Source organism: Grus americana, chromosome 23 (assembly GCF_028858705.1).
Source record: "Grus americana isolate bGruAme1 chromosome 23, bGruAme1.mat, whole genome shotgun sequence".
NCBI lineage: Eukaryota > Metazoa > Chordata > Aves > Gruiformes > Gruidae > Grus > Grus americana.
In genome coordinates this window covers 8,269,280-8,283,919 of record NC_072874.1, presented here as the reverse complement: position 1 = coordinate 8,283,919, position 14,640 = coordinate 8,269,280, and the positions used below count along the sequence as shown (strand labels likewise).

The window sequence follows — 14,640 nt, the reverse complement described above, 5'->3', positions numbered from 1 at the left end:
ACATCCTGGCAAAGTGACTTTGTGTGGTACAGACCTTGGTGTTTGACCATTTGAGAGAGCTAAGGGTATTAAATATCTTTTGACAAGGGCTATTCTGAGCTACTTTTTTGTTGTACTCTTGAAATGTCACTCTAGTTTAGGGCATGTGATACTTTTTTTTTTTGAGCACTGAGAATTTATCTGCACCCTGCCTTTCTTATTCCTCTGATTTGGGGAATGGTAGCATTTTGAGTTTGTTATAAGGTGTTGTGAATTTAGACTGCGCTAGACAAGGTAATCTGTGTCATTGCTCTGGTTTCTTTTAAGATTTTCTCTGTACTACTCAAGTGTCTTGTCTTTGAGGCTTTGAGTTTTGGTGACCTATATTTTTTCTTTTTTATTTATGAATAGGTTATTAAGAAGGAAGTTTGTTCTTTTGACTCTTAGGTTCCAAAAGAGAAAGATGAAATGGTGGAGCAAGAATTTAATCGTCTGCTGGAAGCCACCTCCTATCTCAGTCATCAGCTGGATTTTAATGTTCTCAATAATAAGCCTGTCTCCCTAGGTCAGGCTCTGGAGGTTGTCATACAGTAAGTGACTTCTCTTTTTGTGGTAGACTTTCCTACTTTCTGGAAGATTTTCCAAAAGATACCTGAAACAGTTGTAATGCTCCTAGGGTAAGCTGTTTGGTCTTTGCTGAGTTCTCATTTGTGTATGTGTTTCTTGTTTATTGAAGCAAAATATGCCAAAGACAGTTAAAAGAGCAAACAAACATATTTTCTTGAAATCTTCCTGAAAATCACTACTACAGTAACTGATAGTGGATAATTGACTTAGTATGAATTGGCATACATAGAGCCCGCTTATGCTACGTGAAAGCTAATGGCATTTGTAATGTGCCTTTTAATAATGGTAGGTAACTTCAGACTCACGTTTTAGCTAGTCAAATATCCCTTATTTACAGAAACTTGTATTAATTTTCTAATTGCCATATGAGTATTTACTAAAATGTCCCATGACATGCTTTTATTGCATTACACTAATAAGATTGTGATAATGAGTTTTCTCAGTAACTCCAGGATTTTTTATGTTGAATTGACTCTCACTTCTTACATTTTCCAGATTGCAGGAGAAGCATGTGAAGGATGAGCAGATTGAACACTGGAAAAAAATTGTGAAAACACAGGAGGAATTGAAAGATCTCCTTAACAAGGTGAGATGATGACTTTTCGAACAAGAGGATAGCATTGCATTCCTCAAAGTGGCAAAACGTACAAAAACTTGCATGGAAAAATATCAGAAAGCTGTCATTAATGCTGTTCATTTAAGTTCTGCCTAGAAGCACTGTTATGACAAAGGAGTCTCCGTTTTTGAGAAGGAGCACGTAAGTGATTAGGCAGAAGTCTATAGAACATAAATATGGGAAAAGAAGGGGAGAGGATAAACATGATACAGTGTTGTGTCATAGCTTTCTTTAGAGATGTTGATAATGACTGAGGCTTTTGGGGGTTTATTTCAAAATGTTTACTTTACCACAAATCTGCCTGGTGGTATAGAAACAGTGTTTTAGGCCTACTTACAATGTTATTGGTTGTGGTGGATGACATTTTTACTTCTCCATGTAAGTTTCTCAAATGAAAAAAACTGAGGACAGTTCTCATATCCAAAGTTATTTGCAACATATTTTGTAAGAAATCAATGGTGTTGGATTTAAGCCATGGTTTTTTGGCATTAGTGGTATTTATTGTGGTTTCTTGGAGGTAGTATTGCATATAAGTAACATCTGCCAAACCCAGGAAATCTCTTAGGTATAATGGCATAGTTTGAGATGAATATCCATTTTACACAGTAACTTGCATGAAATCTACCTTCCCTCATCTTTTTTTTTCCCCCTTTCTCCCTTTTCCTACTCCACCTGAAAAAGATGGTGAATTTAAAGGAGAAGATTAAAGAACTTCATCAACAGTATAAGGAAGCATCAGAAGTGAAACCACCTCGGGATATTACAGCAGAGTTCCTTGTGAAAAGCAAACACAGAGATCTGACTGCACTTTGCAAGGTAAAGGATGACATACATACAGCACTTAAGTCAGTGGTTTCTCAGGACTTCAGCAGCCATATAGAATTAGCCAATACAAACATTTCCACATTTCTCACTTCAGTCCAACACTCTCAAGAGAATGTGATTGATTATTATTACAACCCAGAGTTGTAATACTGATAACAGAGCTGCATTAAGTACCTTTAGGTACCCGTCTTTCATGGCTCATGATGGAGAGTATTAACATGTTGAAGGCTCAATTTTAGGTAACAGTCTGTGCTGGCTCATGACAGACAGCATTTAATATTTTGAAGGCTAAATTTTAGATCAGACTTGGTCTTTAGTACTGCTGGGGTCTCACAATAGCCTGGAAATATGTATTTGAAGAGAAATGCTCTTTCTCAGAGATAAAAAAGGTGGTTTCCTGAGTAAAAGACTTCTTTCTATCCAAAGATTATCATTTACAGAGCTCCATCTTGACAAGTAGAGTTAGTGCTCCCCTCTGTGTGTCTTGTGATGCAGAAATATGCCTTAAAAAGGAAACCTGAAAAAACTGTTCTTTCTATGATAGTGAAAGACACCTTGGTAACTGTGTTGGGTTTGCGTGGCAAGGTTTTGGTAGTGGGGGGGCTACAGGGGTGGCTTCTGTGAGAAGCTGCTAGAAGCTCCCCCTGTGTCTGATAGAGCCAATGCCAGCCGGCTCTAAGACGGGCCCACCGCTGGCCAAGGCCAAGCCAATCAGCGCCTCTGTGATAACATATTTAAGAAGAAGAAAAACACTTAGAGAGAGCTTTTGCAGCCAGAGAGAGGAGTGAGAAGATGTAAGAAACTCTGCAGACACCCAGGTCAGTGCAGATGGAGGGGGAGGAGGAGCTCCAGGCGCCGGAGCAGAGATCCCCCTGCAGCCTGTGGTGAAGACCATGGTGAAGCAGGCTGTCCCCCTGCAGCCCATGGAGGAAGGATGAGGGGGTGTAGAGATTCCACCTGCAGCCCGTGGAGGACCCCACACCGGAGCAGGTGGAGGCACCTGAAGGAGGCTGTGGCCCGTGGGAAGCCCACGCTGCAACAAGTTCCAGGCCGGACCGGTGGACCCGTGAAGAAGGGAGCCCACGCCAGGGCAGGTTTGCTGGCAGGACTTGTGACCCTGTGGGGGACCCCACGCTGGAGCAGTTTGCTCCTGAAGGTCTGCACCCCGTGAGAGGGACTCCATGCTGGAGCAGGGGAACGATGAGAGGAGTCCTTCCCCTGAGGATGAAGAAGCGGCAGAAACACCGTGAGATGAACTGACCGTAACCCCCACTCCCCGTCCCCCTGTGCCGCTGAGGGGGGGGAAGGTTGAAGCCGGGAGTGAAGTTGAGCCCGGGAAGATGGGAGGGGTGGGGGGAAGTGTTTTAAGAGTCGATTTTATTTTCTCATTCCTCTACTCTGTTTTGCCTAGTAATAAATTAGATGAATTCCCTCTCTAAGTTTGGTCTGTTTTGCTCATGACGATAATTAGTGAGTGATCTCTCCCTGTCCTTATCTCAACCTACAAGCATTTTGTTATGCCTTTTCTCCCCTGTCTAGTGAATGAGGGGAGTGAGAGAGTGGCTCTGGTGGGCACCTGGCCTCCAGCCAGGGTCAACCCACCACAGTAACTCAGGTCAGATAGAACCAAGGATCATTTTTTAGCTACTTGTTCAATGGAAGATACATACCTTTATCTGGAAGCTCACTGTGTTTGTGTATACATAAGCAATAGCTCTTCTATTTTGTCACCAATGAACAGCTTTGTGCTCTTGTTGCTATTATTGGACACTCCAACTTATTCTACCTTGAGGGAAAATGACTGTTGCCTTTATACTTAGTTCTACTAATGTTTTGTAAAATAAGGAGGAAAAAACCCAACTCTGAAAGAAGCTTGAATTAGATCTTGTCTTTGCCTTTTGCATGACTGGTTCTGCTTTGGAGAACCAATTCAATACTAACTATAATCTTTTGAGAGAAAGAAGAATACAAATAACATTTTGTGCAATACGAAAAAACTCTCAGTTCCATAGGGACCCTTAGAATATCGGGACTGTAATGGACCTTCATGTTCTTCAAATCCGAGTGTTTAAATTCCTGAAATAATAGCATACTAATATTTTCTGTAGTGTGTCATAGACTCCTGTATATACAAACAGCAAAATGGCAAAATATACTGGATTAAATGTTGAAGAAATAAATAACTTGATTTAGTTTCTACTAAAACCATGAATCTTGCACTGATTTCTCTTGAGATTAGGTCTAATCTGATGCTACATGATGTCTTTAAGTCCTTTTAAACTGATTTTAATGTTAGCTTTTAATCTTATTTAGGAGTACGATGAATTGGCAGAAACACAAGGAAAGCTGGAAGAGAAGTTACAGGAACTTGAAGCCAACCCACCAAGGTAAATATACAAACTATAAAAATACTCAGGAAAGCAGTTTATTTAACTACTTTTCACTGCGTTTCAAAAATGCTATGGTATGCTTTCTTTTAATTATCATAACTCAAGGGGTTAGGGAGGTACAAACACAAAATTTGAGCTCCCTCAGTTTTAGAACTCATCTTCCTTGTTTTTAGAGGTGACTCTGACAAAAAGGGTGGTTCTTAGCTAGAGCGCATTACAGTGGAAATCCTTACTGCAACCAGTGGTTACAAGGTCTCGGGAAAAGTTTCTAGCTTCACTTAGAATATTTTACATGAAGTCTACTTTGAAAATGTGAATTTGTTGATTTTTTGATATTCAGCTTTTATGAAGGAGGTCCGAATGTTTGAAACAGAATCTGCTTGTGTTCTTTTTAAAATGTCTTTATTTCTCCACTAAGGAGGGACTCAAACAAAAAAGATTGTGAATAAATTTTCAAAAGCAATGCATTTGCAATATCCTACTCTAGCAAACTAAATGTCTTTGTACTATGCTTTTTTTTTTTTCCTAGTGATGTTTATCTGTCATCAAGAGACAGGCAAATACTCGACTGGCATTTTGCAAACCTAGAATTTGCTAATGCTACACCCCTATCTACGCTTTCACTGAAGCACTGGGACCAGGTAGCTAATTAATGTATTCATTCAGCAATACACTAAAAAGTTATATTTATTTTGTTCTCATATTAACAGTTGCTAAACACTTAAGTGCTATCTGCTTTTATGCAGATACTGACCTCTTATGTGGTTATTATCTGCTGATGAAATTCCAGACAGCTTTTTGTTCGTGCCAAAACAATCTCTAATAACACTGTCTATTGAAGGCTCCTATACTTATTACTTGACTAATAAACAGAAAGGGTTTCAAATTTGACTCACTGTTTAAAAATTTTTTTGAAAAAAATGTTGCCATTGTGTAGAGTTGCTGATTATTTACTACTGAATTCTATTCAATGTAATTTCATTATAAATGCATATTTTTTTATGCATCTTCATTTTAGGATGATGACTTTGAATTCACAGGCAGTCACTTGACTGTGAGGAATGGATATTCCTGTGTGCCAGTAGCCTTGGCAGAAGGGTTGGATATTAAACTAAACACAGCAGTTCGACAGGTTCGCTATACAGCATCAGGTAAATGAAAGCACATCCTCCAGAAAACTGCTCTGAGGGAGTATGGTCATAGAAATTAGATTTCAGTGCTCCTGGAAGCAGATGTGAAGATGGATCTCATAAAAACCCTCCCATGATAGGTTTTGGGTTAGGAAAAACAGTCACATTTCTTATTGTGATTAATTAGTAGGAAGCTGTTAAGAGATTTATTAATTTTTAATGTTTTTTGCTTATTTCTGTGGCTGGTTTTGGCACCATCCTTTTCAGTTGTATTTACTGATTCACAAGTTCACGTTCATTCTCCCATTTCTTTACTTAATTGATTGAAGCGTTTGGAGTAAGAGATCTTGGACTGCTTAAGACTTGGTGCCACAGGATCTGATATGAGAAGTATAAATTAATGTAGTATAGACTCAAACAAATGGAAGGAATATATCTTTTTGTTGTTTTTCAAAGCATTGGTCTCAGGGAAACTGTCAACTGGGAGAGCAACTCAATGAGAGGCTCAGTTTCTACTTGCTGTTTATTTATGCATATATTTAAATATCATTCCTGGCCTAGATGAACTTTAAGCTTATCCTAGTATGGCCCTTTTCAGATGTTGTGTAAATTATGCTTTCTGGAATTAAGCCAGTAACATTCATTTGCCTGCAAATTAAGTAATTGTTAGTGTAAAGCTGTCTCCATAAATGAAATGTTTTCTGATGTGGATATGTTTTTATGGTAGTTTCTTTAATTTTTAATCCAATGCTCTTGCCTCCTGGCTTATTAAATGATTGCTTTTCTCTCCCCTTTCCAGGCTGTGAAGTGATAGCTGTAAATACCCGATCTACTAGCCAAACTTTCATTTACAAATGTGATGCTGTGCTGTGTACTCTTCCCTTGGGAGTATTGAAACAGCAGCCTCCAGCAGTACAGTTTGTGCCACCTCTTCCTGAGTGGAAAACTTCTGCAGTGCAGCGTATGGGATTTGGCAACCTTAACAAGGTGACTTGGTCATTGAGGGAACTGCAGCAGAGCAGGCATTAAGATGGATAGAATCTGAAATGTGTATGGAATGAATATGTATGTTGGATGAGAGGAAGAGCATTTTTTCCACTGCTATTTTGCTAGATTTTGATGCTGAAAATTATCTGAAGAACTGTAAGGACCTCTTTTCTATTTCAAACACAGTTTTTAATTAGTTAAATTTTAGAAGTAGGTTGACTCAATATGTCTGCTGTAGCTTGTTAAGCAACAAATTTGTAAACTATGACAGCACACTAACTATGCTGTGGAAGGCAGTATAGGTATACACCTTTATATACTGCATATATGTAATACATATTTACCAGATTTTCCTTTCTTGACCTTTCCAGTGATAAACATCAATGAGTGTAATTGTCTTTAGTTTTATTTTTTCTGTGCACTCTTCCTAATTTGATTCTTTTTGTTTCTAGGTTGTGTTGTGTTTTGACCGTGTCTTTTGGGATCCAAGTGTCAATTTGTTTGGTCATGTTGGTAGCACTACTGCAAGCAGAGGAGAACTTTTTCTGTTTTGGAACTTGTACAAAGGTAGCTGTGGTGCATGTCTACTTTTGCCAGTGTCTTATCTGTGGAGTTTCAGATCTAGAAAAGAGCACTTTTTAAGATGCTGTTAGTGTTCGCATACGGGTATGATAAGATAGTATTTGTATGAAGACAAATGGAAGCAGAGAGCACCACTGACTTGCAAACTCTTCTGTAGTAAATCAGGGCAGAACATGGATGAGTACAGGTTTACTAATGCTGAATTCCAGGTTATGTCTGTTAAATTGCCTTGGTACCTATCTACTATAACATTTATATAGCATTTTTATAGGCTACTTTCTTGTCTTGCACCTTGGTGAAATTGTCCTGTGACTAAGCGTTATCTTGATTGCTTCTATTAAGTATCTATTTAGTTGCCACTGGTATTCTGAAAAACTTAACCTTTTTTATTTTTATTGTGCTGTATTAAGAAGCCCAAAACCTAATCTAGCATGTTTATATAGTGTTTCAGAAAAACAGCAAATAATGTGTGTTTTGTTTGCCAAAGAGCAGTGTTGTCTTAATTAAGTATCTACTTTGTCAGAAGGATGTGTTGAGTTCTCCAGAAAAGGGTGATTTGTCTCTGTAGCATTTCTGAATTAAAAGCCATTTCTTAGTCTTTTTGAAATCGAATTTCTCTCTGATCACTTGGAACATTGTTTGAGCTCTTCCCCTTTTTCACTAAGCTTCTCATATAGATGGGACTGGCATCCAATTTAGTCTTAGCTTTGAAAACCTCAGATTCCTGGATGTTTTTCAAGTTGAACTGACAGTTTCAAGCCAGACCTCTTTCATGGGGCTGTCTGTCTAATCTGGGATGATTTGATAACTGTTGATGAGCCTCTTTCATCTGTGACCTCAAGTCCTTTCTGGTACAGGTGACTTTGCTCAGGATTTCAAACTTAAGTGTCTAGGAACTAATCAAGATAAATTACTTTTTTTTTATTTCCAGATGTAAGGGGTGGTGTTAACTTGTGTGTTCTCTTATGTGGCTGAGTTGCAGAACTCAATGCTTGGGGGTCATCCTGCTTCAATTTCTGTGCAGCCTTTACAGAGTATTGAACACTCAGACTTCAGTGGAGCAGACTAGAGGCTTTGTGATAGCTCCGTTTCTCTTGCTGAGCATTACCATTCCAGCTTGATGAACAGCAGGCCCATCCATATGGTTAAGATGCAGTGTGCCCTGGAGGAAAGGCAAGCTGTGGTGTCTTCCAGTTTATTGAATGGATGACCTTGTTTCCTGTTGTGAGCAACAAAGTGGCTATGACTGCAGACTGTGGATCTCAGACTGACAGATAATTTTAGAACTTCTCTTTAGAAAATGCCTAAGTAGGCAAAGGGTATTGCTCTGCTTGTTTCTACAGCTGGACTTTGCCATTACTAGTTTTGTTTTATCTGCAGCTGATGTCTGCAACAAGAGATTGTCAGATATTTTCAGTAAGCATACTGGTTTTGTTCATTGCCATATATTATACTAAAAGCAAAGGTGTATATGCAGTGAGCACTATTAAATGAGTTATTTTTCTTGCAGATGATGATTTCTTACATTCTATCATGGGCAGGCCAGGTTTTTCTTTTAACTGGAGAAAATTGCTGTGCAAGAAAGGTGCCTTTCTAGGGTATTTAATTGTTAAAATGTTTGATAAGACCTGGCTGGAGAAATAAAAGTAATGAGCCTTGGATAACAAGGCTGTTCATGTGTCTGCTTTTGTGGTTTTAAGATGGCTCTTCTACATACTTAAGCAGTGTTGGGGTTTTGATTTAGATGGAAAGACCGTATCACATACAAAGGTTTTGCTGCTAAATGCAAAACCTTCCTTCTCATGAAAATAGGCAGAGCACATACAAATTAAATAGAAATGCAATAAAATCCTATGCTAAAGCACAAGTCAGATGGCTGAAATAAATAAATCAATTACCATTTCTTGTGGATAGTTAGGTGGCAGTTAATGTGATTACACTCTGAAATATTAAAGTAGACCTGACTGAACTTGTAAAGCTGTTAATTATTTCTGTCATACTTTGTATTTCTGTAGCCATAGCATTTTGGGCAGAGACTATTTAAACTGAACAGATTGGAGAACAACTATTAATCCAGAAACAGAAAAATAAGAAATATCACAGCACATGCTGTATTAGCTCTGTGGCAGTTCTTTAAAGGTCTGGTGTTGGCAGAGACTGACTGGTCTCTGGGAAGTGTTTAAAGATAGGTGGGTGAATGGAATGAAACTCAGATGAAAAGTCTGCACATTTGTACTGCTGTTGGGTGACCTGTTGTAGCTCAGACAGAAATCCCAGTGGTTTAAGTCTAGTTCATGTAACGACTGCTGAGAAAACCTATAGCCTCAAGAATGCTATACATGTCCTGGAGCAGCTGGCCTGTGCTGTTGGTGCCTCTGGCCCTGCCGTGTTGTTGGATTATTGTTGTAGCCATGTAGACACACTTGAAGATGGAGAGACTTCATCAGCATAGGGCAGAGGAACTCCTGGCAGAAATGCTCAGTGTTTTCTGGAAGTCCAATGGCATTTCAGTCTCTGTTTTCTTGCTTGGGTCTTCTGTTTTTCCTAGAGATGTGATAAAAAAGAAGCAGCCTTTTCTCTGTCATAGTTTTGTGGTTACTCACTGATCTCTGGCTAAACCACATTCTCTGCTTGCTGTTCGGTATCAAGGCTCAGTAAACATCACTGCCTCAAGGAGAGAATTTTTTGTGGAGCAGTGACACATGCTTATCATGCAAGAAGCTTTTCTGAGCAGCATTTTGGTATTTGCGTAGCAAAATAGTCACTGTTCTGCTACAGCCTTCTGGCTTTCTGGTACAGTCCTGAATTAATCCAGGTGACTGAATAGCAGCATTTTCAGGTCTGGATAAATGCTTACAAAACAGTGTCTCATGCCTGGAAAGGCAGGCTTTCCATAAAATCATTTTGGAGTTGTCTGAATACAAGTTTTCATGAACAAATTCAGTGGACGCTGCATTTTGAATATGTAGTTGTTCCATCCAGAAAAAAATAACGCTGACTGAATAATTGCTGGAAAGTTCAGGGATCTCATTGTGTCAAGGATGGCAAACTAGGAAAAAATTTGCTGCTGAAATGACCAAAAAAAATTTCCCAATGTCTGTGGACGACAGGAAACCATTTTTTTGTTCTTCACTTCACTTGTTTGAAAGACTAGGCTTAAACTTTTAGAAAATGGAGTTTAACTAGAGGAGCAATCCTGTATCTTTTTTCCCTAATAAATTGTTTCTAGTCCCAGAGGTCTTGCATATTGAACTGTCTTAATTGTATCTTGAGTAGTGTAATTATCTTTGTAGTAATAACAGCCTAACTAGTCTAACTTCTTCAGAATTTCAAAGACTTTTGGTTTTAACCAGAATATATTACTGGGTCTGCCAGCCTGTATATTGCAACTGAACTTCAGCTAGTTTTCTTTGAAGAGCAGTAACTTGATGGGAATGTATACCAGGAGATCTCCGCATATATCAGGATATAAGGAATTCACTAATCATTTTGGAAACTTGTACAAATGTGAAAGCCAAATTTTTAACAAGGACTTTATTTCCCATTTCAATATGCTTGGTATCTGTTTCTAGCTGTAGTATTTCCTCTGCTAAATTTAGGAGTTCATAAATATCTCCAGGAGGAGAAAGATCAACTGACAGAGTTTTCATGAAGTTACTGTGCTCGGGTCTGAATCACAGTTGTAAATGCATGTTTCTTGCCATGGGGTTATTTTGGTAGCTCTTCAATACTTACCTAAGATTTTCCTTGAATTTATGACTACCAAAAATGTATAGTTAGTCTTACCATAGCTGGTCAGAGGTAAAACGACCTCATCCATTTGTTTGTATATCCTATGATCACATTAATGCAATTCACCACAGCATCACATGGGCAGCTGAGTTATTTGATATCAGTCCATTTGAATTCTGATTTGTTTTTTTTTCAGAATTGCTGCTTTTCTGCGTGGTTTTTTACTGTTCATAGTTTCCACTCCATTGAGATTATTTAATGTGAATGTGCATTGGTAATGAAATCTAGATTGTCTGTATGAGTGAAGTACTTATGTAGGTAACTGCTATGCTGATGTTAATTGTACCTAAATTAGATTGTTTGGAAGGTATTGAGTTCCCTTAAATGTAGCACAGATGATTGTTAAGTCCCAGTGGAAACTCCTACATCAGACAAGTGATGTCTTCACCAAAAAAACCATTTCCTCTGCATACTGTACTTCCTAATATATGTATTTAATTTTTAATACATCAGTTCTCTTGATAATTCCAAATAGTAGCATAGCATATATTAATTCATTTTCCTTTTGGTAATGATGGTGGAAGATGTAGCACCTTTTGTTGGGTTTGTTTAGTTTTCATGACTTAGCTGCAGATCCATGCCTGTTCAAGTCCAACTGGTCTGAATAAAATGTTCGATTTCAATAATTCAATTGTTTTCTTCTCTCTCCTCCTCCATCCCCCAGCACCAATTTTGTTGGCCTTGGTAGCAGGAGAAGCAGCAGGGATCATGGAGAATATCAGTGATGATGTCATTGTTGGACGGTGCCTTGCCATCCTCAAAGGCATATTTGGTAGCAGTGCTGTACCACAGGTTAGTACAGACAGTGACTTTGGGTAACTTCTCTGCATTTCAGAATGTACTACAATTCTCAGTAGTTTGGCTGCAGTATTGAGCTGTTTGGTATATGCATCACATTTTGGTTGTTCAGGTTTTTTTGGAAGGGGGGATGTTTGTGATTTGTTTTTTGGGGGGTTTGGTTTTGGGGCGGGGTTTTTTTTGTTTGTTTGGTGGTTTTTTAGAAGGTTGTTTTAGTAAGGCTCTAGCTTTTCCAGAGTGTCAAATACTTCAATTAATTTTCTACCTTTTACATTTCTGGGGTTATAGCAGAGCTGTTCATGGCTAGTGATAGCACTGCTTAGATACTCCCTGCCATGTTCTGCACTCTTGACCTCCACAAAGAAACTGATTTGGCTGGAAAATAACTGAAGGGAGACAAAGGGAGTAAAGGCAATCTTTCATCTGGATCAGTTTCCCTGTGCAGCTAGCCAATGGCTATTTAGGGAAAATAGGTGTAAAAGGAATGGTTAGTGAAGGGGGAAAATATTTAGAAAATACTTAAATATTACTTCAAAAAAAGCAGCTTATAGTACTTAGCACATCAATTTGAAAAGCGTTATAGCTGTTCAACCTGCAGTGTGTGTGACTTAGTTGAATACTTGGTCTGTTCTCCTAACAGGCAGTGTGGAAGCAGTTCTTACAAAATGGCATTGTTCATAAATAAATAGCTCCACTGGGATTTCTATGTGGTAAAGTAATAGAAAAAATACATGATAACTTTAATATACCAGTTTTCTCTGAGCATTTGACCAGGTGAAATTGGACTGTTTACTTGCTTGGTATTTCACGTGAGGAATAGATGCACTTCATTGTCTTTATTGTAGAATAGTTGTAGAGCTCTTCTTGAACATGGCTTTATCATCCCCAGTATTTTACTGCTTTCTATATGATGGACAAATCCTCACAGCAGACTGTAAGCATGGATTTTTAGTTAATGAGTGGATCTTATATTTTGGAAATGCTCAGTTGAATTTTATGTCTCAGAGTGGAGAACGCAAGAGAAGGAAACCCGAGGCTTGCCTTTCTGATAAATCCACAGCTCTTTCTCTGAACTCTTGGAAGATGGTTTCACTTCCTAATGAGATCTCTCTCTGAGTGGAGCTTTGAGACTTTTCTGTTCACAGGTGCTATAGAAATCATGTAGTGTGTAGAAATCACCCTAGAGTGAACCAGGAGCAAAGTTGTTTTACTGTAGCTGTTCTCTATTAGGGTTTTCAAGTGAAAAAACCACACGCTAGGAAATTGCAGAATCTTGAGAAATATGCATTTTACTGTCCATAAATATCAAATTTAGAGAACTTATTTGAACTTTTGTGATATTTCAGTGCATTAACTGATAATCCCCTGGGATGACTCCATATCTGGTCAGTCATTCAAAGGAGAATGCAGTTCTTGGTTGTGATGAGCAAGATCTCTGAGTCTCCATTTTAACATATTCATACATCAGGTGCTTGTATACTATGAGCTCTTGATAATGGAGAGATTTGCTGGAGGCTGTCTTCTGGACAGCTGTTCATCAGTCTGGATAAATTGCACTCTCATCTGTTGTATTGGATGAACAACTTTGTATGAAGTGGAGCTTGCTGTGCAAGTGCAGTTCCGTGTATCTGTCCAAAACCGGGAAGCAGAAGAGGTAAAAGCAACACTTCATTGGAATGTGAGCCATCCTCCTCATTCCTGTGCTGCTTCTTGTTACCGTCTTATTTTCTTTCTGATCTGGTTTTCATTTCCTGAAGTGAGATATAACCACTTTTCCCCACTGCTGTTACTCAACACATGCAAAACTTTTTCAACCTTGCTGTTGAAAAAACCTCAGCAAGCTTCATGTCCTCTGTAGAGTAGGATTCCAGTTTTGTACCACTTCTGTCGTAGTACATAGTACCATCCTTAACCCTGTTCGCAGAGAATCCTAATTACAGCATTTGCTTGTTAGGATGAAAATAAAAGTTGACTCATACCTATACAAGGGTGCGTGGGCACATGAGCACTACAGTTGCTGTTTGGACAGGTACAGTACTGGGGAACTGGTACTTTTGTATTCTGCTTTATAATTGTGTCTAGGTTCAAAACTTCAAAACTTCAAACACCTTTAAAACTACCTCAGTGAAGTAAAATTTATATCTGGCTTTATTCTCTGTTGGACTGCAATGCTTCATGTGATTACTAGAGAGAATTAAGAAATTTATGAAATATCTCAAAGTTTTCTTTCAGACATATGTGTCCCCATGTGCTGAAAGATGAGCCAGCAGGGAAGACAACTGGCCTGGCTGAACAGGGAGCTTTGGCTGGAACTCAGGGAAAAAAAGGAGAGTTTATGGCCTTTGGAAGGGGCAGGCAACTCAGGAGGACCACAAAAGTGTCGTTAGGCTATGCAGGGAGAAAATTAAAGGGCCAAACCCCAGCTAGAACTTAACCTGGATAGTGGAGTTAAAGACAATAAAAATGTTTTTATGAATACATAAACAACAAAAGGAGGGCTAAGGAGTATCTCCAGCCTTTATTGGATGCAGGTGGAAACATAGTGACAAAGGATGAGGAAAAAGCTGAGGTACTTAATGCCATCTTTGCCTCAGTCTTTAGCAGTAAGACCAGTTGTTCTCTGGGTACCCAGCCCCCTGAGATGGAAGACAGGGAACTGGGAGCAGAATGAAGCCCCCATAATCCAAGGGGAAATGATTTGCAACCTGCTACACCACTTAGACACACACAAGTCTATGGGGCTGGATGGGATCCCAAGGGTACTGAAGGAGCTGGCAGAAGTGCTTTCCAAGCCACTTTCCATCATTTATCAGCAGTCCTGGCTAACCAGGGAGGTCCCAGTTGACTGGAGGTTAGCCAATGTGATGCCCATCCACAAGAAGGGCCAGAAGGAGGATCTGGGGAACTACAGGCC

General features: G+C 39.0%; 2 protein-coding genes across 4 annotated transcripts in view; one reads left to right on the top strand and one right to left on the bottom strand.

The window, feature by feature from the left end:
* The window catches only part of LUZP1 (leucine zipper protein 1), a 79,494-nt gene that overhangs the window by 3,233 nt on the left and 61,621 nt on the right, over positions 1 to 14,640 (bottom strand). The gene's annotated exons all lie outside the window — the stretch shown is intronic.
* Positions 1 to 14,640, top strand: part of KDM1A (lysine demethylase 1A) — a 57,622-nt gene that overhangs the window by 31,410 nt on the left and 11,572 nt on the right. For all 3 annotated transcript variants that reach the window (XM_054802414.1, XM_054802415.1, XM_054802413.1), the window contains 9 exons: positions 427 to 569; positions 1,102 to 1,192; positions 1,904 to 2,038; positions 4,361 to 4,434; positions 4,967 to 5,078; positions 5,456 to 5,588; positions 6,367 to 6,554; positions 7,007 to 7,121; positions 11,593 to 11,720. In XM_054802414.1, the coding sequence (XP_054658389.1) occupies positions 427 to 569; positions 1,102 to 1,192; positions 1,904 to 2,038; positions 4,361 to 4,434; positions 4,967 to 5,078; positions 5,456 to 5,588; positions 6,367 to 6,554; positions 7,007 to 7,121; positions 11,593 to 11,720 (1,119 nt within the window). The remainder of the gene's footprint in view (positions 1 to 426; positions 570 to 1,101; positions 1,193 to 1,903; positions 2,039 to 4,360; positions 4,435 to 4,966; positions 5,079 to 5,455; positions 5,589 to 6,366; positions 6,555 to 7,006; positions 7,122 to 11,592; positions 11,721 to 14,640) is intronic.